Here is a 23,958-nt window from a genome sequence, read left to right on the forward strand (position 1 = left end):
AACATGTCCTGTCTCCTCTGATTGCCCAAGAAGAGGAACTCCCAAGGCTCCCGTTCTTGATCTCCCTGAACCTGCCCGTGGCCCCCAGGTCCCCCTCCGGATGCACCAGGGAAGACCCTGGCCCCGCGCATGCTCACCTGTCCGGGCTCGCACCAGCACGTCCAAGCCGTAGAGGACGTCTGCCGAGTAGTCCAGGACCAGCCAAAGCATCAGGTGCTCGGACTGAAGCTCATCAAAACAGGCCCTGAACAAGCACAAGAAGGGGCAGGTGTATCTGGGGCAGGGTCCAACGTGGGCAGCAGCTCTGTGCTGCAAGCCCTGGGTCACTTCATCCCACTAACAGCCCTGCCTGCAGGGCTTGTACCCCCGTGTCATCACCCCAGGCTCTGATAAGGAGACCCAGACTCCCCAACTTCTCTCTCCCGAGGTCACAGAGCTCCTAAGAGGAGCTGGGATTGACCCCAAAGAGTGGCCCTGTTGCCTCTCAGCACTCAGCTCCAAGACCCCAGTTGGGGTGGGGGTGGAAGTTTCCAGGCCTCAGCAGGTTGAGAACTTGCCCTTTTTGGGGCCAAATGCCCCCCAAAGATACAATTTCTGAGAGATTAACAACAGAACAAGCCGCATCGACCCTCACAAAGCAGCAGCTCACTCGCTGTCTCTGTCCTGCAGGCCAGCTGGGAGCAGCAGGAGCTGGCCCCGCAGCCACCCACGGCAACCGCGCGGAAAGCCCACAGTCCACGGCTCGCAGCAGAGAACGCCACCTCTTGCCTGCATCCCTATCCTGCGGGTCTGCTCAAGAATGACCCAGCCCCTCCCATGTCTTCTCTGAGAGCAGTGACTCCATTAAAAAGTCTCCAAGGTGCCCGGATCCTTGTTTGGATCTCCGACACGGGTCCCCACCAGTGCTCCCAGGAAACCCGAGCAGCCCTCTCTCGGGCTTTCCTTGTAAACAGAGAAACGGAGGCACATACAGCAGGATGGTGGCCTCGAGGGGACCCAGAGGTCTGTCTTGAGGCCAGGCTGCCCTGATTCCCTCCCACTGGCTCCCCCTGCCCCTCGGGGTGGAAGCACCCCCCACGCCCCGACCTGCACACGAGCAGACACCAGTTGTAGAAGACAGGCGTGGCAATGATGGTCAGCCAGTGGTAGTACATGTTGCTGGACGGGTCCACCACGACGGAGTCCTTCTTCTTTCTAGAAACATCGACACACAAGCAGCACAGTGTGTTGGAAGAGCACAGCTTGGGAGGGGCTCAGACACCTGGCCCAGCTTAGAGACCCCGGGGCAATTACAGGCTGAAGCTAAAGAGATGGCTGTCCCAGACAGGGTGCTGTCAGTCTCGGGGGGAGGTCACATGGGTGTCCCTGGATGGGTGCCCCCACACAGGCTGGGAGCAGGGTAGCCTCTGGGGGACCCTCCCTCCCAGCTCAGCTCCCCAGGAAGCCACGACGGACTATAAAACCACGGGGATGACATTCCCACGTGGTATCATCCATGCCCTTCAGGATGCAGGGGAGGAGCGTGGAGCATGGTGATGTTGGAACCATCTCGGGAAGCTTTGTGAAAATGCTGGTTCCCAGGCCCACCCAGCAGCACCCCGGGGCCTGGGAGTGTGCGCTTAACCATCACCCTGGGTGGTGCTGACGCAGCTCCTCTCTGGACTGACTCTGGGAGCCCCGGAGCACTCCCTTGAGAACGCTCTCTCTCCACCCTACTAACTGCATTTGTGCAGATGTTCTAAAGACTCATTTCCAAGCCCTGGGATCCTGCCTCTCCATCAAAACCCACCACCCTGGGAGTCACCTGGGTGATGTCGGCCAACTCTGAACGGAAGAAATAGCTCAGGGAACTTCCTGATTTTATTTGCTGGGTTTTTGGAGGATTTGAGTTTATAGGCAGTACTGGAGATCTTTTCTTTGGGTCCATGTGTCTCCTCCCCCACCCCACCTGCTCCCCCTGCCCACCTAGGCCTGCAGAGCTGCTCCCACGCCCCAGAGGAGACCCTGGGGTGCCTTTCTGCTTTCACCCCGATTCAGCAAGTGCCAGATCAGCTGCTCACTGACGGGGCTTTGGAAGTGCCCAACACTCATCACCACGGGCCTTGGATTAAAGTTTGTGAATACAGTATTTTCTAGTGCCCAGAAGAAGGCCTCCGCTTAACCCGACGGTGCGGACAGCTGCCTTCTGGCAAACAGAGCGCCCCAGGGGAGGGCACCGGAGCAGCCTCCCAGGGAAGCCCCGAACGGCTCACCCGAGGCTGGGGACAGCCTCCCAGCCTGCAGCCCGCCTTGGGTCCCCCGAGCTGGGGCTGGACTCTCCCCACAGAACAGGCCCCTCGTGTGGTCTCAGGAGGCCTGATCCCCACCAGGACCGACCCCTTTCCCACACATGCTAAATCCTGATGGCACCCCTCTCCTCCCCGTGGAGGGGCCGGCCCGCGGTGACCATGGAACCCCCTCTTCGGGGGCAGTTTCTCTAGTACTTACTCCTCTTTTTGGGGGCAGTTTTCTTTTTTCTCGTCTTCCTTTTTCTCTTTCTCCTCCTTTTTCGCCTTGTCACTGGATGACACGGGGTGACATTCAGCAATTGTGACATACCAAGGACACGCCCGGGGGAGAGGGCAGGCCACAGGGGGGAGAGGGGGCTTGGTGCGGGAAACGGATCTTTCCAGCACATTGGGATGAAATGAAGTTACTGATCTTATTAGTATTATTATTATTCCTAAAAGGTGAGATAAACCACCTCCGCTGAAGTGTACATTGTAAACACTGAAGTGTGCATGGTGGTTCAGTCTAATATTCTAGGATTTCCGACCTATTTTCATGAGCCCCTAGGAAGCCGCAAGCAGCTTGCGACTGGAGACCTTTTGACGTAACAGGAAATAAACCCAAATCTACACCTTTTGGGTGGAAAATCACTCAGAATCACATGGAAAGCTCTTTGTTCTGTTTAGGAAAGGGGAAGGACTTTCTGTTGTTCTGGGTCAAATGAAACCCTGGCTCTCGACAAGGAAGCCAGGGGACAGAAGGGAAGCAGAGCCCGCAGGCAGGACGGGTGGGCCGTGTTGAGGCACATCCTCGCGTCATCTGAGGCCAAGGCAGCCACACTTGGACGCCTCCAGACTTCGCTGGCTGTAACGCTGTGGGTGGAACCGGGCCCCCTGCCTGCCTCTGCAGAGCAGGGCCTGTGAGGGCAGGTGTCTCCTCCGCACAGAGCTTTGCTCCGTGTGTCCTTCCTGGGACGCGCATGGCGATGAGGGTTACCTAGCCCTAGTTAGAGGGGTTCTGCCAGGCGGGCGTTACTGCCCACCGATCTGCTGAGGAAACCCCGCTTGCCTCGGGGCCTCCCTGGTCAGATTCCCCTGCTCACACCCTGGAGGAGGGAAGGGTTGAGAATAAGTCCTAATTAAACACTTGTCCATGAAGACCAGGATGCTTCTTCAGGAAACAATCAGAGACGTGAGCAAACACGCCAGGAGCACAATCACCACCATCATTCCTGACAGTCAGCGCGTAAGGGGTCCGGTCACACAACAGAGGAGATTCGCCATCTGCCGCAGAATTCCGCGAGGCCACTTACAACGGGCTTGGGGAAGCATATTCAGTGATGGGGGAAATGCGCCTTGTATTTTGCTACAGTAGAAAGCAGACTACAACATAGCTGTACACGTTTTCTATCGCTGCCAGAACAAACTGTCATAAACTTAGTGGCTTAAAGCAGCCCAAATGCATTATCTTTCGGATCTGTAGGTCAGAGGTTTGACATGGGTCTCACCCAAGTCAAGCCAAGGTGTCGGCAGGGCTGTGATTCTTGCTGAAGATGCTATGGCAGGATCTGTTTCCTGCTCATTTGATTTGTTGGCGGAATACAGTTCCTTGCAAAAGGGGGACAAATATCTTCATTTCTTGCTGGCTGTAAGTGGAGGCATTCCCAGCTTTTAAGGGCTGCTGCATCCTTGGTTCATGGTCCTTGGTGCCCTTCCTCCATCTTCAAAGCCAGCAACAGCAGGTTGAGTCCTTAAGACACCAGCTCTCTGGTTCTCTGCAGCTGGGAAATGTTCTCCACTTTTAAGGATGTCTGGGATTAGATTGGGCCCACCTTGATAAATCCAGGCTAATTTCCGCATCTCAAGGTCCTTAAACTTAATCACATCTGCGAAGTCCCTTTTGCATGTAGGATAACACTGTCACAGGATGTGGGGATTAAGACTGAGGGCATCTCAGAGAATCACTGTTCTACCTACTACGGTCATCACTGGCCCTCAAAGATTTACATGCATCCTGTGGGCAAAATGACTTCACTCCCATCCCAAGATCCCTCAGCCTCATTCCATTACAGCATCAATTCAGAGTCCAAAAATATCATTTAAGTCTCAACAGCTTAGAAGTCCCAAATCTCATCATCCAAATGTGTGGACCGTGGTGTGAGTCATCCTACACACGAGTCCTTGCTACCTGTGGACCTGTGACATTAAAGAAACAAATCATCTCCAAAAACACAGTGGAGGGGCAGGCATGGGATAACAGATGCAGATATTCTAGTTCAACAAGGCAGAAGATGGGAGGACCAAAGGAGTCACTGGTTCCAAGCAATTTTGAAATTCAGCAGGGAGTCGCCACTGTTTCAAGACCTGAAAACAACCCTCTGTAGTTCATGGCTCCGCCCTCCAAGCCATCCTTCCATTTTCTTGAAAAGGTAGCACCTGTGTGTAGCTGAGTAGCTTTATCAGCCTGCTTCCCTCATCTAGAATTTAGGGGTCCAGAATTCTTCCTTCATTTGTACTGCTTCTGTCCCTTCCGGTCCAAGCTGGCAGTGTTTCTGCTGGTCTAAAATCTTCTAGAAGTTTATGTGTCCCATATACCAGAGGGATTCACTCCACTACACAGGAGGCTCATTCGTAGATGATCTGAGAAATCTCATCTCTGTGTTTGCTGAGATGGCCGAGGGGAGCCATACATCACACCCTCAGTCTTTTCAGGGGGTCTTTTATGGGACTGAACCCCCAGAACTTTGGATCTTTCTGAGTTATTAGCAAAAGTTTAGCCACACCCTCAGCTTTTTCCCCAAGGCACGCTTTCCTGCCAGTAAGTTTTAAAAACTTAGTATCTTTTGCCATTTGAGCAGGCTGAGAATTTCCCAAATCATCAAGTCTTGTTTCCTTTTCATTTAACAGTTCTTCCTTCAACTTCTCTCTCTCCTCTCAAGTTTCACCATAAGTAGCAAACATAAACCAGGCTGCACCTTCAGTACTTTTGCTTGGAAACATCCTCAGGTAAATATTCAAGCTCACTGCATACAAGGTTTGCTGTCTGCATCCTTGCAGGACATCACCCTGCTCAGCTTTGTGTCACTCAACAAGCATCCCCTTTCCTTTGGTTTTCAATAGCTTGACCCTCATTCCTTAAGAACCCTCACCATCAGCATGCCTAAAGCCCAGATTTCTACCAGTAGCCTGTTTTGACCATTTAGGTATTAGGTATGTAGGCCATTTAGGTTTTCTCTGTAAAGCTCCCCATTTCCTTCTGAACCCTCACTGGTAGAGTCTTTAACACCCATTTGTTTTTAACAACCTGTTCAAAGCAATCTTGGCAAAAATCAAACAAACAAACAACACTCTCCTTAAAATTCTTCTCGATCCTGCCTAGTGATCAATTCCAAAGCCACTTCCCACTTGTTAATAGCAACAGCCCACTTCTGGGATCGAAAGCTGTGTTACTAGTTTTCTATTGTTGCTAAAACAAATGACTGCAAATGTAGCATCTTAGAACAAGCCAAGTTTACCATCTTACAGTTCTGGAGATGAGAAGTCTGGTATAATCTGACTGGATGAAAATCAAGGTGTCATCCGGCTATGTTCCTCTCTGAAGGCTCTGGGGGAAAATCCACTTTCTGCTCCCTGGGATCGATGGCAGAATTCAGTTTCTTGAAGTTGAGGACCAAGGTCCCTGTTTTGCTGCTGGCTGGAAGTGGAGGGCCACTCCTGGCTTTTTGAGGCTGCTGCGTTCCTGGCTCGTGTCCTTCTTGCTTCATCTTCAAATTCAGCTGTGATGGGCCAAGTCTCTCTCCTTCTCCTTCCATCTCCTGTCCCTGATCCACTCTCTTGCCTCCAGCTTCTGCTTTTAAGAACTTACGTGAGTACACTGGGGCCACCTTGATAATCCAAGATAATCTCTCCATCTGAAGGTCCTTACATTTAATCATATTTACAAAGTCTCCTTTGCCTCGTAAGGTAATCTGCTCACAGGTTCCAGGGATTAGTATGTAAATATCTTTGGCTGCGTTGTGGTTGTGAGATTGTTCTGCTTCCCACGTTCATCAATATGTATTGATCGTTTACTATGTACCAGGCGCTGTTGGAAGCACTTCACATTAGTCTTAATACAGCTCTGTAAGTAAGACACCAGTTACAATCCCTATTTTACAAGTCGGGAAACTGATGCACAGAGAGGTCAAGTAACTTGCCCAAGGTCACAAAGCTCTTAGGTGGCCGAGTTGGGATACAAAAGCTCTTAACCAGGACATATATTAAATATATCACATCTATCTGTCTACCTATCTGTCATCTATCTATTCAATGTAGATACCTGGAGAAAACTTGGAGGGACATTTGCCATCATGTTAAGAGGGGTTGTCTCTGATAATGGGGTTCAACTGTTAATATAAAGCGTACTTCTTGCAGATGTATGCTCGTGGGTGCTCTTCTGTGTTTTCCAAGTTTTTGACAAGAAGTATATTAATAAATAAGTAATAAGTATATTAATATATGAGTAATAAGAAGTTTTTCGGATCATTAACTGAGAAGGGCATCATCCCCTGTTCTCTTGAATCCACTGGTCTTTCTGGCACTGAAGTCTTAATGTCAAGACACCAGCAGAGGGCACTGCCCACGAGCTTATGGGCCCACACAGCCCTGCTGGGAGTTAATGACACCTGGCTTTGCCACTCTTGTTCAGGATTTGTGGCCCCAGGTTATAAGCTTTGGCCTTTCCTCTGGCTACCAACCTGCTGAGGGCCTAGGAAAGACTCCTCGCCGTCCAGCTGTGTCCCCAAATCCACCCAGTATTGTCCCAGGGAACCTACCCCGAGCTATAAAACGATGCTGGTTTTGGCTGGGAGAATTTGATTGGGAGAAAGAAATTATTCAGGACCCATGAAAATGCCAGAAAATGCCAGAAGTGTGATGGAAGGATGGGGGAGAGTGTCCATAAGAATTATTTCTGTATCTCTATGCCCAGGTGGCCTCATTTTGGGACAATCCCCAATTCTGTCCCTCGGTCCTTGGCTGCAGTGTGGACCTATGATATGAACCCATCTGAAAAGATTTATAAGAGCCTGATGCAGCCGATGCCGTCCACTCCCATCCTTGCCCACATCCCAGCCCCAGGACGAAAAAGCCTGGGGACCCACAGGACCTCTGTCCATGGTTTCTGGGGCCAGAGCCTTAGCCTGGCTGCAGGACTCAGCACGAGGTTTCCAGGGGGGGTTAATATCAGGTTTGCCTTTAAATCCAGCACATATCGCAACAGCTATGGTTTCTCAGATTCGGTCATTTCATTTTTCTTGATTATTGGCATCTGGGTCTTTGGATTTGATGTTCAAACTTACGTAAACAACATGCAGCTATGGTTCATGGAGGGAAATGGAAAAATGTTCTATCAGAGGAACAAAGGGAAATAAGAAATGGCCTCGATACATTTCTCTTTCAACTAGAGCTCTAGAAATGGGCCTTTCTCACTGATATCGATGGTTTTTCCCTAAGCTCCAACTGAGACCCCCCTCCCCAACCTCCCCCCACGATGGTTCTGTAAAGGGAAGCTGGAGAACAGGGTGTGCATGCACACACGCTCACACACACGTGTGATCACACGCACGCACACTTCCTCCCTGGGCTCTTGGGTGGCCTTTGCCAGGATCACACATCAGACCGCTCTGCCAGCTCAGCACCAGGTGGTGGGAGTAACTACAACGGGTCACCGTTTCAAGAGGCTACTCTCTGGAAATATTTAAATTTCCTCTTTCTACTACCCTGATTACACCCTGCAAACTGGCCCGAATTAGCCTTATGACAAGGGCATTTCGCTGGCACACAGGAGTCTGAGGATGTAGGATGGAAAATGCATTCTCATCATGCAAGAGAACACCCACTGTAAAGGGACTCCAGCTTTGCACCGTCCAATAGAGAGCAATAGACGGCGCTCGCGCTGAAAACGTTGATCCGATCCCATCCCTTCGCTTTAGAGATGAGAACAATGAGAGACAGAAAATGACTTGCCCAACGAAGTCACACAGTCCAGGTCCCACCCCCTGCTTGTCCACGGGGATGGGTTTCCAGTAAAAGGAGCAGGAGTCTAGAACGGTCTATAGGAGCCTGGGGAAGCAGCGGTACTAAGCTGGGGTGTCTACGGGGAGTGGGGTGGCCACCGGGAGCGGAGGGCGAGCGGGGCGCTGCTGGGGAGCAGAGGTACTCACTCCTTCTCGGAGTTGTTGCAGGTGTTCGTATTGTTTCTGGCCAGGGGCCAGTCACTGCAGGAGGTAAAAGAGCGCAGCCTGGGAATCTGAGCTCAGTGCCGTTGCGGGGGACCCCTCGCCCCAGGCGGTTATTCTGGGACTCCCACCCCTGTCTCCCGGGCCTTTCCACACAGCTTGAAGAACAGAGGGAGTTGTTATTATCCAGGACAAACCATCTGTGTGATGAGGTAGCCTTGGTGGAAAGCCTTGGGGGAAGAGAGGATGAGCACGCAGGTAAACTGAGGCTTCTGAATAAACAGGGAGAAACTCTTTGGATCCCACCCAGCATCCTAGCCTTAAACTCCTCTCAATTTCCGTCAGTTTAAGCCCGTGCCAGGCAGCGTGCCAGGTGCTGCTATGGGGGGTACGAGCGCCTTTTACCAGAGTGGGCACGCTCTGCAGAGACACGACTCCCACGGGGCCCCTCCCTCGGCAGCCCCATCACATTGGGGCCGCTTCCAATACTCGGGGCGAAAAACAGACCGTGGGCAGAGCTGCCCTGGGTTTCAGTCTATCCTCCTCCGTCCCCTGCTCCCACATTCATCTTAAAACTTCAGGGTCTGCCACCCCAAATCCATGTGAGAATCTGGCAGAAGGTAGGGGCCGGTTTCCAACCCAACTCTTTATTTAAAGCCGGCCGGGGCAGTACTTGACGACGTTCTTTAGGAAAAGGTGTGATCTCCCCAAGCTCAACTGCCAGTCCACATGTTTGACAGCTGGTTTAAGTCTGGCCTCACAGAACTGGAGGGTGGCTTGCCTGTCCATGGTCACTGCAGATCATACACAGCACTGGAGGCCCTGGGGACTAAAGCCGGTGGCTGGTGACACTCCAGCCTGACTCTCAGGGCACTTCTTCCATGATGCTGAACATCCAGCCAAATGCCTCTGTGGTACTTCTGCTCCCCGCCGCCCGAGCCTCCCTCTGCATCCAGGGAGTGGCTCTAACTGCTTGTTTCAGGATTGGTTCTGATCACCTGAAAATCCCCTGGGGAATCAAAACTCCCATGTGATTATGAGGAAAGCTTAGCTCTCTGGAGTGCAGTGGCCCGGGTGTGTCACACCCCTGAGCACATCATCTCGTCGGGCCAAATCCACAGGAGAACTAAGACCCATCTCTGCCTATGCATTGCTTTGCTGATGGGACTTGGCCTCCAAAATTCAAGGTCTTCTTCCCCCAGGAAGTCTCCCTGATTGATCAGCTCCCATCATGCACCACTGCATTCACCTGCCCACTCTGAACCTTCTAGAGAGTGACCTGGCATTAGTGGTATAGTCGGGGACTGGCCCTGATGGGGTCCTAGCTCAACCCTCCACTCACCTGGTCCCATAGGGAAACAGACAAAGTCTGATGTTCCTCTCCATCAGTGTAAAGTTGTAGAGAAGACAGTTTGGTCAATTAAGCCAAGGAAGTCTTTGCTCGCCCAAAAGGAACTGAACCAGCTTGGCTGGCTTGCTGGCAAACCTCCCTCCCTCTCCTCCTCCTCCTCCTCCTCCTCCTCCTCCTCCTCCTCCTCCTCCTCCTCTTTATCCATCTTCTCTTCTTCCTTAGCCTCCATCCCTCCTCTCTCTGACTCAGCAGTGCACAGCATGCGGGCCTCGTGGTCCTGGAACTCCCTCACAGTCTGGGATGCCCGGCCCTGGGAACCTGGGGTGGCCCTACACATGTCCAGCCAGCACCCAGGCCCTCCAGGATCCCCCTCCCAAGCCCAGGGAGCCTGAGGGTCTATAGTCAAAGCTCATGTGCAGTGGGAGCTGGAGAATGCAGCTCCAGTGGGACCTCGCCTCTCAGCCTGCAATTCTCACACCTCCCCCCGGCAGAGAAGACTGGTGTGGGTCTCCTAATGTCACTAGCAAGGACTTTCTTTGAACTCCCATGTCTTATCTTAAACATGTTTGCATATTTTATACATTTCACAATGCATTGCATAACCTATAATAAAAATTACCCGCACCCCAAGATGGAAATGAAACTGAAGCTCCAGGAGGGTCCCTCCTGCTCCCTCTGAGGCTTCATGGCCTTCACTCCCCAGGGGCTCCCTTGGCCCGTATGAGGCGCCCACATCTGAGTGTTTCGGTTCATTTGACATCAAAACAGACAGCATTTTCTCTTGTAAAGTATATAGGGACTGTCTGTTCTGCAACAATCATGTTCTTTCCACCCTCTCCATCTTCTAAACCCTGGCATTACCTAGAGAATTTGGCCAAAAGATCTTTTCCAAGCCCCCTTTTTCAGAGGGCAGGTTCTGAGCCAGAGTCCTCCTGCTTGTGAGGCTGAGAGGAGGCCTGTCCCCTGCCCGCCTCTCCTCTCCTCTCCCCAACTGCCCCGCAGTCCTAACGAGACCCTCTGCTGATCAGCAGCAATTAATTCACCCAGTGGTGGCCAAGTGGTCTCCCCACTGACCACAGGCTGGGGGGACTTCTCAACGGCAAGAGAGGAGGGAGCAGACAGCTCTGTGTGTGGGGTGGGGCGGAGTGGGGGGATGTCAGCCTGGCGCCCGCAGATTTCTCTACATGTCTGCACCAGACAGCACTGGCCACAAGCTCGCACTGGGCTCATGGGCTGTGCCAGGGGCGCAGAGCTGACGTTCTGCAGACCCTTCTCCTACCTCTCCCCATCCCCCACCCTACTCCCACCTACTCTGCCCCCCATAGTTCTTAATCTAACTTGAGATGTGGATGGTTCCCCTTACAAATTCTAGCCAACCTTTAGACTGTCTTCCCAGAAGAATGCACGTACCCCTAGCCATAAAACTGTGGGTACAAAGAAAGTACTCCTCGAGGCTCATGGGACAGAAGCCCCAGTTTTTTAGCAAGGTGGGTCACATCGCAGGGTCCTTTGATGGAGAGAGATTGGCGAGGCCCATATCCCCAGGTGCGATTCTGAGCGCAACAATTCCAGGGGGCGCTAGTGGGAGCCACGTGAAGGACCGGGTCAACGGTCAAACGAGGTTGGGGACTCTGGTTAAAGGATTTCCTCTCCCTTGGGGCTTCCTGCACTCGGGGGGAAACTGGTAGAGCACGCAGTGTTCCCCCCAGACAGACTCCTTCCAGGAACCGCGGAAGGAACCGGTGCTCCAGACGACCAGGAAGGTGGATCTAAGCTGGACGGAAGGAGCAGCAGATGCTTCCCGCCCCGCCGGGTGCGGGGGTCCTTGCCTCCCTTACCTTCTGCCTCGGTCAGGTGGCTCCTGGCTGCCCACGATTGCCTGGGCGTGGCTTTCTCGGCGGGACACCTCCTTGAGCTCGGCTCCGCGGAAGCGCTCCAGGAAAGAGTCGGGCCTCTGGTCCTCGCGGTGTGAGTGCCTGGCGGCCCAGGCGCGCAGCGAGACGATGAGCCGCGACAGCCTGGAAGGGCACAGACAGGCAGCGCGGGCGGAGCGGAAGGTGACAGAAGCCCCCTACCCGAGGGCTGGGGCGGAGGCATACATGCGGGTCCAGGGGGCCCCGGGCTCGGGTTTGCACCCCTACTCGTCCCAGCCTCTTCCCGTCTCCTCTGCCACCTGCAGTCTGGGACACAGCTCCCTCCATAAGGGACACTGTCTTCATTATGGCTTCGTGCCTTTGACACCTGGACTCCATCAAAGGCATGAGCCTTCCAGTGGGGCGTTAGCAAGCTTTCCTGCCCATCTTTCCTGTTGCCCCACGTGGAACTCTTTGTTATGACTGGTAAATACAGAAACAGCAAAAAAAAAAAAAAATAAAATAAAATAAAAAAAAAATAATTTCCAAATAGTGAGTCAATTCAGGGCCAGGTTTAAAGGAACAAGTACCCAGATACAACTTAGGATCTTTCCCTGGCCCTTGCCCTATGAATTGCTTCTTAGACAAACTCTTATTTTCTCCCCAGGCTTGTGCAGACATTCCTTTGCAATGTGCCCTGTCTTCTCTTCTGGAGCCAGACCCCACCCGGGGCCTCCAGCACCTAAGGCCAGGCAGCCATGTCCCCAGAGCTCATCTTAGATCCAGTTTCCATGAGAAACCTGCCCGCAGCCCTGTCTTCAGCTTCCTCATCTTGGCCAAGGGGAACAGGAAGAGACTCAACTCTGTTTTTTGGTGTCTGGTTTCCCTGACTTGGCATCTGCTGTGTACGCCACGTCTTCAATAAAATCAGTTCTGAGCTACCTGGCACGCAGTCATGAATTGTCACATACTTTGATCCCAAACACACACTTGTGACCATAGCCTAAGGGAATAAGTTGAAGCAACGAAACATCCCAGGAACAGAGAAGCTTACAGCTGCTGTTGGAGACATATGTGGGTGCCTGTCCAGCCCTCCACCCGCGTCCTCCCTCTGCTGGGGGAGTGGGACCAAGGTCAGCCTCCTGGCTCCAGCCTCAGCCAGCAGGCTCGGAGGTGGACGACTGACCCACAGCCTCAGAACTAAAGGCCAGTCCAAGATGGGATTGGGCGTTTCAACTCAGGATCATATGGTGACGGCTGTTTTCAGCCTGTGTGTGGCTGCTGGTGTGTGAGCAGAGAAAGGCAGAATCGGAGGAGACAGGCAGGAAAAAGTACAAAGACCAGGAAACACTGCCTCCCCAGCTCCTGTCAGGAGCCCCACTGGCTCCATTCCCATGGGGTGGCCTGGATCTCAGCTTGTCCCAGCTCCTGCCCCAGCCCTACCCTTTTAATTTGAGCTGGTTTGCAGGCATTCTGTTCCTGGCAATCAACAAGCCTTAATACAGCATTTTAATTGTAAGACAAAAGACACTGAACATCACTTAAACACCAGCTACAAGGGGCTAGTGAAATAAATAATCCTCTGCAGTGAAAAACATAAAGAAGAACTAGATAAATTCATTTTTTTCAATAATCTTAAGCAGAAACTGCAGAACACATGACTGTATGAAACTAGGGCTCTGGTAGGAAAACTGGTGGAGGGAAATATTGTGCCACACATTTGCTGAGTGTTTATCGTGAGTCAGCCGTAAGCTCTGACGCAGCCCTTGTGTTGTGAGATGCATCTTTAGATGAGACTTGAAAGGTGCAATGACTTCCTCCAGGTGGTGCAGCTACTGAAGCCAGAGGACAGATGTCATCAGAAGGAACACAGAACTCAGAGCCTAGTTAATCTTCCAAATGCTTTTGCAAGTATGCTGTGAAGTCTAGGTACGTATGTGTGAGGACCTGCCAAAGCCATGATTGTTGTCTGCGTGCCACTCTGGGCCACCCAACAGCTTCCCATAGCTGGCTGGTCTTGTTTCTGAATTCTCTTCTGAAATTTCCCTGGTTGGCTTTTTTTTTTTTTTCTGAATTCTTTCAGGATTGAGCAAAGACCTCAAAATTACTTTTTATTAGAGAAATTTCAGGTAAAGGCAGTTTTTCTTAGACTTTTCTGAGCTCAGAACACCTGCCCCAGGAGGAAATTACTCCCTGATAGATTTTTTTTTTCAATGGAGGTACTGGGGATTGAACCCAGGACCCTGTGCCTGCACTCTACCACTGAGCTATAAACCCCCATCCAAATGATAGATTTCTAACTGCTTTCTTCTCCAAACCCCACCCTCACCCACCATTTCTTCCTAAGACGTATCTATCTTCTCTCTGCCCCAGTCTCCCCTTGCCCAAGCAAGGGCTGAAATGGGTCAGTTACCTGGCTGGCCCCTGGCTGGTGAAGGAGCTTCTCCTGGATTCAGCCAGTCCTCTGGTCTCCATGGCGATGCCTTCCTGCAGTTCTGACGACGTCTCCTCGCATGGAGAGTGGGTCCTAGGAAATCAAATGTGCAGCAGGCAAAATTGATTTCAAGCTCGTCCACCTCCTGAACATGTTAAGGACTGAGACGGCCAGATGTCCTGCTTAAAGAGGAAAGCTGACGTCACGTGTCCTCACCCCAGGGCCCCTCACTTCAGTTCATACCCCAGCTGGATCCAGCAGATCCTGGCTTTTAGAATAAACGTGGCCTTTCCTTTATGGCAAGCCTGACCGAAGAGGCTGCTGCCCATGGGCGAGGTGAAAGGGGCAAGCCATAGGAAAGTGGTCCTTATTAGAGCATCGGGAGGGGAGGTTCCGTGTCAGCATCTGGAGCCAGAGCAGCCATTTCCATACAAAGATTCCATAACAAGGATTTTGGTTCAAACACATCTCTGCATGCTGAAATCCTCTCTTCTAAGGCCAAATCAAGTGCTACCTCCTTCAAGACACCTCCCCGCCCCTCTCCTAATGTGTGTGCACCGCAGTCACATTAACTGGGCAGCCTTCCCAGGACCCCACTGGTTACGAGGGCGACCCTGGAATACGGTATGGAATTGGCATAGCTCTCCACGTGCACTGGTACAGTGCTTGTGAATGAAAATCCACTGCCACTGTGTCCTTTTGCCAAGCCCTAACCTCTGACCCCTGCATTGCAGAGGTAACTGGGGGCGGGGACCTCACCTGTGCAGTTCAGGGCGCAGATCATGAGCACGCCTAAGACAGGCACCCACTGCTCAATCTGAGCATCAGCGGAGCCTGGCGTTTGCTGAATTTCCTGCAATAAGACCTTTCTTTCCCTTTCTTTTAAAACCTCCTAGAGCTGAAGTTTGATCAGCCTGATTAAAAGTCATCCAGGCATTGGCCTCTGGGGATTTGTGCTTCATTCCAGCCTTGAAGAGCCCAGGCAAGACAAATTAATTCTATCACATGACCTCTTCCAACCTAATTAGTCTTCTTAACAAGGCAGCAACACGGCTGAAGAAGTAAGCAAGAATTAATGTCAGGGTAAAGGCTCTCTCTCGGCCGTGAATGATTAGAAGTCAGAATCCTGAATCCCAGCTGCCATCTCCAGCGGCAGGGGGCTCACCCCCGAGCCGTGGCCGGTCCAGGCCGTCTCTGCACAGTCCTGACTGCTTCCAGGTTCTTCTCTCCCTCAGATTCCCCATATCAAGGATACTTTTCTTTTTCTTTTTTTTTTTTTTTTTGCTTTTTAACAAAAAGAAGATTCCAAGTTTTAATTAGTTTCCATACTGATAAAAATAATCCCATGAATTTTATAAACCATTGTATAAATTCTATAGTGTAAAAAAATTTGAAATAAGTGTTAACAACTTTAAACAATTCACTACAATGATTATGCATTATAAGTATTACCTGTTGGGTTAAGAAAATTCCATTCCATTCCAATAACATTCTCATCTAAATACTCAAAATGTATAACAACGGGAACCACATGGAGTCACTACATCTTCTAAATGACTGCCTTCCACGATGGGCCGGCTCTCAGGCCGGCACTGCCTGTCGTTCTCATCTTTCTCATCATCTTTCCTCGCCAGGCTCAAGTCTCTTCCCTGTCATGGTCATTGTCCGGTGAGCAGGTTCCTGTGCTCTTGCCTGACAGTGCCTGGAAACTGAGACCATCCTGCTATCACTGGAGCCCACTGGTGCTTTTGGTGTTGCTGTCACCAACTGCCATCATCCAAAACCCAAAGTCTTTTAACATGCGCTGCTGCTAAGCCAGAAGGCCCTATCTTATGCAAGTAAAATTGATTTGTTGGAAGTAAGTACTGGACCTCCCCATTTATCTGAGTCGCTTGAGGTATGGGGACCCTTGGTGTGCAGGGTCCTCCCAACTCTGTCTCATTTACAGGTGCCATACACAAACTATATGCCATTTATTGACTGCTTTCTGTATGTTAGCCACACACATGTTATCATTTAATCCACACAACAACCCTGCTAGAGAGGAAACAGGTTCAGAGAGGTTAAGTAACTTCCTCAAGGTCACACAGCCAAGAGGCAAAGCTGAGATTTGAATGCCATTCCTTCCCATTTCAAAACTTGCTCTCACCTACCCCATGAATCTGCCTTCTGTGTTTTCATATATACCAATTAAAGCAAAAGTTGAATAGGACATGGCTGAGGACTGAGCCCTGTGGCATTCCACTAGAGACATGGCTGCACTATGTGGGCATGGCTTTGTGTTTCCAAACCGCCTAACTGAATTCTTCCTCTAGACCCGGAAGAGACCACTCACAACTCGTCCTCATACATATAAGAGATGCAGTCAGAAGCCCAGCTGCAAGTAAGAAGCTACGATTCCCTTGCCCTTCTACTGATACTCTGTGTACTACAGAGGTGCGCTGCATGTTCCAAGGCATCTGGGTCTGTTACGGGGGGGTAGTAGGCAGGGGGACAAGTGAGTTCATCTCTCCTGTCCCTGGATCTTAGCAGCTGGCATGCTTAGGGGTGGAGAGTTGGAGGTGGGGGCCAGCAACTGACAGCTGGGCTGGGGCTCTGTCACAGCCTCTGCGCCCGGAAGATCTGGAGGCAACCCCCAGGATGGAGCTGTTCCGTTCCCACCAGCAGCTCCTCAGGGAGCTCTGGGCACCGAGCAGTCGGCCCAGCACTTCTGCCTAGTCTCCTTTCTGTTAATTATGTGAGGGCACATCCTGACACCAGATTTATTTGCATCAGCAGCAAAGGAATCAATGCCCATGACAGCGGGGCTTGTGGGTGGGTGAGGAGGGCAGAACTCACTCAGAACTGCAAAGCAGGTCTGCACTTGGCAGCAGGGGGAGCTACCAAGTGTGGACTGAGCCCATGACATGTGAAGGGGAGGCAGCGTAGTGGGGAGCCGGGAGGCCTGGGTTCTGATCACCACCCGGCACCGATTAGCCGGGTATACTGTGGGCTGGCCGCTGACCCTCCCCTCCCGAAGTTTATGTTTTCTGGTCTTCAAAAAGAAAAAAAAAAAGAGGAAAAATTGGTGATTTCCTATTGATTTAAGTATTGTTCAAACACCCAAGTCCAGAAAGGCACATTTAGCAGTGAAGAGTCAGGAGGGTCTTCTATGACTTAAGTTCAAGGGACCCAAGGGGTCTTTTCTTTGCGACGCATCTCCCCACTTGTTTCTTGATGCCTGACATTCTACCACGATGTCTCTCTTCTAACGCCAGAGTCTCCACCTTTGTTAAATGCCTGTGAGTATTTAAATAGCAAACCCAATTAGTGACTCCCCAGAGAAACTGATTTTACCAGGTAGATCGAAGAGGAGACAGAAGAGAGGAGAGGAACTGAATGTCTGAGGTGACACCTTGTGTTCCCAAGGACACACAGGTGCTGCTAAAACGGAAAAAAGTTTTGGCAATCAGTGCAAGAATGGGGATCTAGAACCTCCCTGGGAAATACAGAGGCAGGAGAGACTGGGGCCCAGGCCCTGTCCTGCCTGGAGCTGGCTGAGGACTTAACAGGCATCGGTCTTTGTAAAACCAGCAGATGAGGCCAGGACAACCTGAAGTTGCCTCCAACCTGCAGGCTCGGGTTCTCAGTGGTGATGATGTCTCGGCAGAAAGAAGCCCTGTGAAGTTGGTGATTAGCAAGGACCAGGGCGGCTGGTGAAACACGATGAAGTGACTGTTTTGAAAGACAAGGTCCTTTTCAATTTGTAAAGCTCATCTTCTAAGTTTTTCATACAGAGGAATTACTGTCCATGAGGTCAAGCTTTCCTCTGTCCCTGGGAGAGAGTAGAGATTCTCATCAGAACGGGAACTGGTAATTAACTTTGCGCTCCGTGGAGCTGGTGTCTTCCTCCGGTGACTTTGGGGACGTGAGAGTAAACAGAAGTGACCTTTCAGAACAAGGGTAGAGAATACAATACCTTATTTCTCTGCTCCTCCTCCCAAGCCCTGAGGAACTAGACTGATCAAAGGCACTGCCCTGGCCCCATGTGACTGAGGAACTCAAGCCGGTACATTTTTGTCTTTGGTTCTGGGCAAGCAGGTTGAAAATGGTTTTCTTTTGTGATAATTGCTTTGAGGTCTGCTCCGGGAGCAGCACGAAGTCTCCTCGTCCATGGGACACAAACGCCTATGCCTCAAAGCATACCTAACATAGCTACAGCAGGAGATTGACCTGGGGCTTGGGGTGCCCTGGTCCTAGCTGCAAGTCTCAGAAGCAGATTCTAAAGTCTTTCTCTATTGCATTATCTTCAAAAATTATGCCAGACAGTTCTTAAGTAATTGAGTCAACTAAACAGCTCTAAATAGAAAAAGCAAAATTCAAGACATTTTTATTTCTGGTCTTTTCAAGGTATAAACTTAAATTTTTTGTTTAAATGAAACATTTTCATCCCTCCTTATGACTCCTCGCTAGAAAAATGACCTCAATAATTTGAAGAGAAACAGGAACCTGGGTCTCTAATTTGGTGTAAGACCTGGGAGCAGGGATGTCTCAGGGGATGAGGACACACTATCTCCCCCCACCTTCTGGGGCTCAGCAAGGGCCACAGTTACACCCAGTTCCCAGCACAGCTGCCTGATATCATTGAGGATAAAGAGTGATTAATATTTAAGGACACACATTTGCAATTGTTCCTCCCAAAAGCTTTCTAAAAGGATTGGAATTTCAAGGCAAAGATCTATGAAGTGTTCAAACACCATTTCCTCCTCTAATATAGGGATCTGAAACTTAAAAATTTTTGTGTATTTACCAGAGTCCTTTGCTCAAATAAATCTTACAGGGAAGACCAGTCTGTGAATAAACAGATGTTGGGTTTCTCTGGGAAGCAGGAGAGGGCCCTTGACCCAACCTCTGGGCCCAAGGCTGCTCTGCCCCCAAAATGAACTCATATTCTCAATCCTTGGTGATGCTAAGGAACCATTTTGGAAACTTCTGTCCGTTAACCCACTATTGCCTCCATGAGATAAACCCAACATCTCTCTTATGAAGGAAGCATTTTTCCTCTCTTTCCTTTTGAAATCTCTATGGTGTTTCCATGGGATTCTGTACTAATCTGTCAACAAGAATTTACCACATGTGTGGTTGGGCATGGCTCCAAGGTGGGCTCATTGAGACTGGGCTAGTGGTCACGCTGAGGAAGCATGACAAAGACGAAGGCAGGAAATGGCTGGGTCAAAGATCCCTTGAGCGCTACCCCTGTCTGCAGTCCTGGCTGTAGACGTGCTGGGGTGAGTGTGGGGTCTTTACTTGGGGAGCTCTCCACCTAACCCTTGGCTGCTTTTTGATCTCAGAATGAACTCAGTAGCCCTCGCTGGCCCAGAGGTCAAGGATTGGGGCAAACTGTCCAGTTATTTAGCCTGCTTTTGTCGACCGTAGGTCAGCTAGCAAACCCTGGGTGAATTACTGGACGGAATGGCAGCTCCAAGGCTGCCCTCCCGGCTGGCTTGCCAAAAATTTGTTGCTGAATTAACAATGGTTCCAGATGTCAGGACAGCTGAGGCTGTCTGAGCTCAGAGAAGGTGGAGAAGGCTTCCAGCCTGGGACACCAGAGAAGCAGCATCTCCAAGACTGGCAGTGAGCATGGGTTAAGTGCTGACTACATGTCAGGGGCTGTGCCAAGAACTTTAATCCATTTTAACCTCATGGCTGCCCTCTGAGGTCCTCTACTAGTACACTTTGCAGATGAGGAAACTGAGGCTTGGAGCTGTGGAGCAGCTTTTCAGAGCCAGTTTTCAAACCCAGTGGTCTGACCTGTGCTGTTAGTCACCATGCTGGTCAGTGGCATGGGGATGGGAGGGGGAGGGGAAGACAGTTTCTCACCCATGAGATAGCAAAGGGCATCACTTCAGAGCCCCAGGCTGTGTGGCTGACCTAGCCCCTGACTGTGCATAGACCCGGTGTGAGTCCACAGTGAGGTTCCTGGAAGCCAGATGCTCTTCAACAGCCCACAAGTCCGACTGGCCTTGTAGGCCGCTGGCTGAGGCAGAGCCAGGATGAGTCAGGCAGAGCTGGACCACGGTCACATTGGGTCAAGCAGGCATTCTGGGCAGGACCCCCAGCCCACCTTCTGGGCCTGCATTCTCCTGAATATCCCACTGGAAGGAGCCAGCCTGAGACCCTGCTATTACCTTCTGAGCCCCAGGGAGTCTGGAAGCTCCAGGAGATGCTCTGGTTATGTCCTACTTGAGGCAAAAGGGGGCAATGGGGAAAAGTTCCATTTTTCTTGAAATGCTTCCTGATCCCAACAGCCTCTGTCCTCCTCCCATTGTGCTCAGGACCCTAGGATCCTGACTTACCTGCTGTGTCCCCAGCTGGGGCCTTTTCTCCCCTCTACCACAACCCTCTTCAAGGGGGTTTATTAGCTCAGATGTGGGAAAGAAATATTAATGCATAACAAAGTCTTAATAGCAGATGACTGTCCTAATACTGTTTTTTTTTTTTCTTTTAAATAAGGGGCAATACCTTAACCTAAGGGAATAGGTCCCCAGCAGTGGAACGCAGGTATTAACAATGGGCCAGTTAGAAGGGAGAGCTTTGAGTACGGTGAGAATTTCTGATGCCCTTCTGATGATATGAGTCATATCAAATTTCCTGGGGCCCCAGCACCAACTTAAAATAGTTGGCAGAAATAAATATCTGTTGATATGCTTTGAGATCTTCCTTCCTTTGCCTGAATCCTAGGAGGTGGGGGTCCAAAGACTACCTAAGTTTGCAACAGTAGGGACATTGTCATCCATCACTTATTAGCAGAGTTTGCTAAAGAACTAGGATAAAGACCCTAAATACAGAAAAAAAACCAAATGTGTGCCTGAGAGAGGAAGTGAGTGAGGAGAAATGATGGATGAGGATCCGATGCCAGGGATGTGAGGGCTGAGGGACTGTCACTGCATTTTTGGCCACCCAGATAATACGCAGTTTTCATAGGAGGGAGAAGTTTTCAGGGTTATATATGTAGAACAAAAATAACGTAAATATTGGAAATAAAGTTTCTCCCGGTCCAACTCAATCAACTCATTGAGAATTGAAGAAACATAAAAATGTGGGTTTTCCCAGGTCTCCAAGTAAGTTAGGAACAAGGTTAGAAGAACACGAAGCCCCAGATTTCCAGGAGGCTGCCTGTGTCGGGATGTCACTGATGGGGCTGATGGCTTTGCTGGCAAGGCATGGCCCTCTACCCACAGGCCCATGAGCACAGTTGAAGTGAGAGACAGCACATCTGCTTATACTCCATCCCCAGTGCCCAGGACAGTGGCCAGCACACAGACAGAGCCTGATAAATGTTTGATGTATACACGGGAAACGGTGGCAGTCTGGGGGCATTTTTATAGTAGAATTTAATCTGCTGCATTTGAATCTTCATTTTCTTGCCTTGTAGAAGTTATGTAACTTTTTGAGCCTCATTTCCCCACATCTCTAAAATGAGAATAAAAACTACTGCAGTGTGGGTTGTGAGGAGTAAGGGACATGAAAAGTAAAGTTAGGAGGAGTGCTGTGAATAGCCCCCGCCCTCCACCCTGTGGTTGGTCACAGGCTAAGTCATTCTTCCCCCCACGGCCTAGATCTGCTTTGGGAATAGCCTGTTCCAGGCATGAAATTAAAAGCCCATCGTACCTGCTGAGGCCATTCTCAATGTGATTGAGATCTCTGTCTGTGGTCCTTACAGCGAGGTGGGTCCCGGAGGGCTGGGAGTATTGGGTGCTAATCTTGGCCATCTTCTTGCTTGGTCACATTCAGCCCCAAGGTGGCTGCTGAAATATGAACACAAAGCATACATGTCATCAGGACGAGGGAGTAACTGCAAACGCAGCTCAAATGGGAGGGCTACTCCCCCAGGCAAGCCTGGGCACACATGCCCTCCTCCATTTTCTCTCACAGTTCCTGCCACACTGTTTTAGTTGGGTCTCTCCGGGCTCTTCTTTCCAGCCTGAAGCACAAACAAGTTCTTTCACTCCTTTGGATATGCCGCACGCTAAGAGCTGCTTAAAGTTAAGTGCTGATCTCACAAACGAATGGCCAAGTTGATATCTGATGTAAGAAAGCTAAAACCCTTATGATTTTCTTTGATCATGCAATGTCCCTCTTGACTCTGGTTTTCTTGCTTACTTTTTTATTTTATAACTTTGCAATGTTTTAGGATCTCCCCAAATCTTATTTTAAAACAAAGCATAAAAAGCCAAAATTGATTCATAAGGAGTTGCAAATTGGTGATATTCCATCATTCCTTCATCAGTTAGCTGAAATATTCTTTAGAAAGAAAATCTGACTTATTATTTTGCTGCTCAGTGGTACAACTCATACAGAAAAGACAGGATAAACACTTAATTCTTTCTGCCTATTTACCAGCTTTTAAGCCATGACATCCTAAGTGATTCCCCAACCACTCGAGTGTCTTCACATCTCTTAGCCCCATAAACTCTAGGAGAACTCACAAATGAGATCATGAAATTACAATCAGTGATCCTGAGGCTCTGTTGAAAATGAAAACTCCCATCCAGCCAGGGCCCCCGCGTGTGAAGCACTTGCATATCCATTACTTGTTAACCCTCAGGAACCCCAAGAGGTCACAGTGGTGCTGATTTTGCAGATGAGGAAATGCAAGATAGGGTCTGTCTGACCCTGAAGCCCGTGTTGCAGTTTGTTTGGTTTATCACACCCACTGCAGGAGATTAGAAGTGCACAAATATAATTTAAAATTTCAAGCATTGGAAGATGAGTCCTGCCAACGACCAGGGTGACCTTGAAGTGGATCCCAGGCTTGAGTGGTTTGTGAGCCTCTCGCAAACAATTGTGTTTTCTAGGGCTTGACTGGGGAACTAAGAAGATGCCATTTCAGACAATTCTCATTTTCTTTACAGCATCACTAAACCCAACATGTTTTCTTCCCACCAACATGCTTATTGTCCCAGGCATTGCACCTGGCCCTGAGGACTATGAAGTTGGAGATGGATCCTTGTCTTTGAAAGCACAAAATTTCATGGAGAAACAGGCAGTGAGGGAGAGGAAGGAAAAATGCTGAAATAGAGACAGAGACATGATGGGGAGTAATGTGGGTGGCGGGGAGTAGTTCTGCCTCCGGGACCACTGAGGTCTAAAAGTACCCTCTATCTGCCCAAGAAAAATTCTGAAAGGATAGCTCAGGTCTTTGACCACAGAGAGTGTGTCCAGTTGTGCCCATGAGGGAGGCAGGGAGCTAGGGAACTGAAGCTCAGATCTATTGTCTAGAGACCTTTTTAAAGGTTTAAAATTAACCTATAGTTGGCCTTAGGAAATACTTTTGCTTGGGTAATGGAAAAAGCTATTTCATGGAAACACAAAGCCCTGACTTGATTTAATATATATAACCACATTGTTTGTGGGGCCTGCTTGCTAAATCGTGTTTTTTGCAAAGTGCTTGCTCCACAGAGCAGAACGAGCTGGAGAAATGAGCACAAGAAGGGCAGCCAATGAAAAGAGGACAAGAAGCACCAAAGAGAACAGATAAAAGTACCCAGCTGTGACCCCAAAAGTGGGAGCTCTCCCGTCAAGCCACCTGGGCTTGTGGCTTACAGTTCCCCCACTCGAGTGTCTTCTCCTTTTTTTGAGCAATAAAGCAGCCTCTCGCTTTGTCCCTCTGCCTCCGCTGAGAATTCCTTCTTAACTGGCAGGCAAGAACCCCACACTTTTGGCGGGCTTTCTAATTTGGAGGGGTCTCTATCCACTGACACTTAGAGTTGAGCTTCCAGGTTGATGCAGGGAAATGGAGGCCAGAATCCCCATTCTCCCTTTTCTGTGGAGTGGAGGCTAGGCAAACCCAAGG

General features: G+C 50.2%; 1 protein-coding gene across 2 annotated transcripts in view; it reads right to left on the minus strand.

Moving 5' to 3' along the window:
- Positions 1-23,958, minus strand: part of CNGA3 (cyclic nucleotide gated channel subunit alpha 3) — a 34,903-nt gene that overhangs the window by 5,419 nt on the left and 5,526 nt on the right. The window contains exons 2-7 of one of the 2 annotated variants that reach the window (XM_045519632.2): positions 21,774-21,910; positions 14,103-14,216; positions 11,675-11,854; positions 2,488-2,559; positions 1,087-1,194; positions 138-244 (exon numbers count right to left, since the gene is read on the minus strand). In XM_045519632.2, coding sequence (XP_045375588.1) covers positions 138-244; positions 1,087-1,194; positions 2,488-2,559; positions 11,675-11,854; positions 14,103-14,216; positions 21,774-21,874 — 682 coding nt within the window. In that variant the 5' untranslated portion in view covers positions 21,875-21,910. The remainder of the gene's footprint in view (positions 1-137; positions 245-1,086; positions 1,195-2,487; positions 2,560-11,674; positions 11,855-14,102; positions 14,217-21,773; positions 21,911-23,958) is intronic. The other variant, XM_045519633.2, reaches the window with a different exon arrangement.

The sequence above is a fragment of the Camelus bactrianus genome, chromosome 28 (assembly GCF_048773025.1).
Source record: "Camelus bactrianus isolate YW-2024 breed Bactrian camel chromosome 28, ASM4877302v1, whole genome shotgun sequence".
NCBI lineage: Eukaryota > Metazoa > Chordata > Mammalia > Artiodactyla > Camelidae > Camelus > Camelus bactrianus.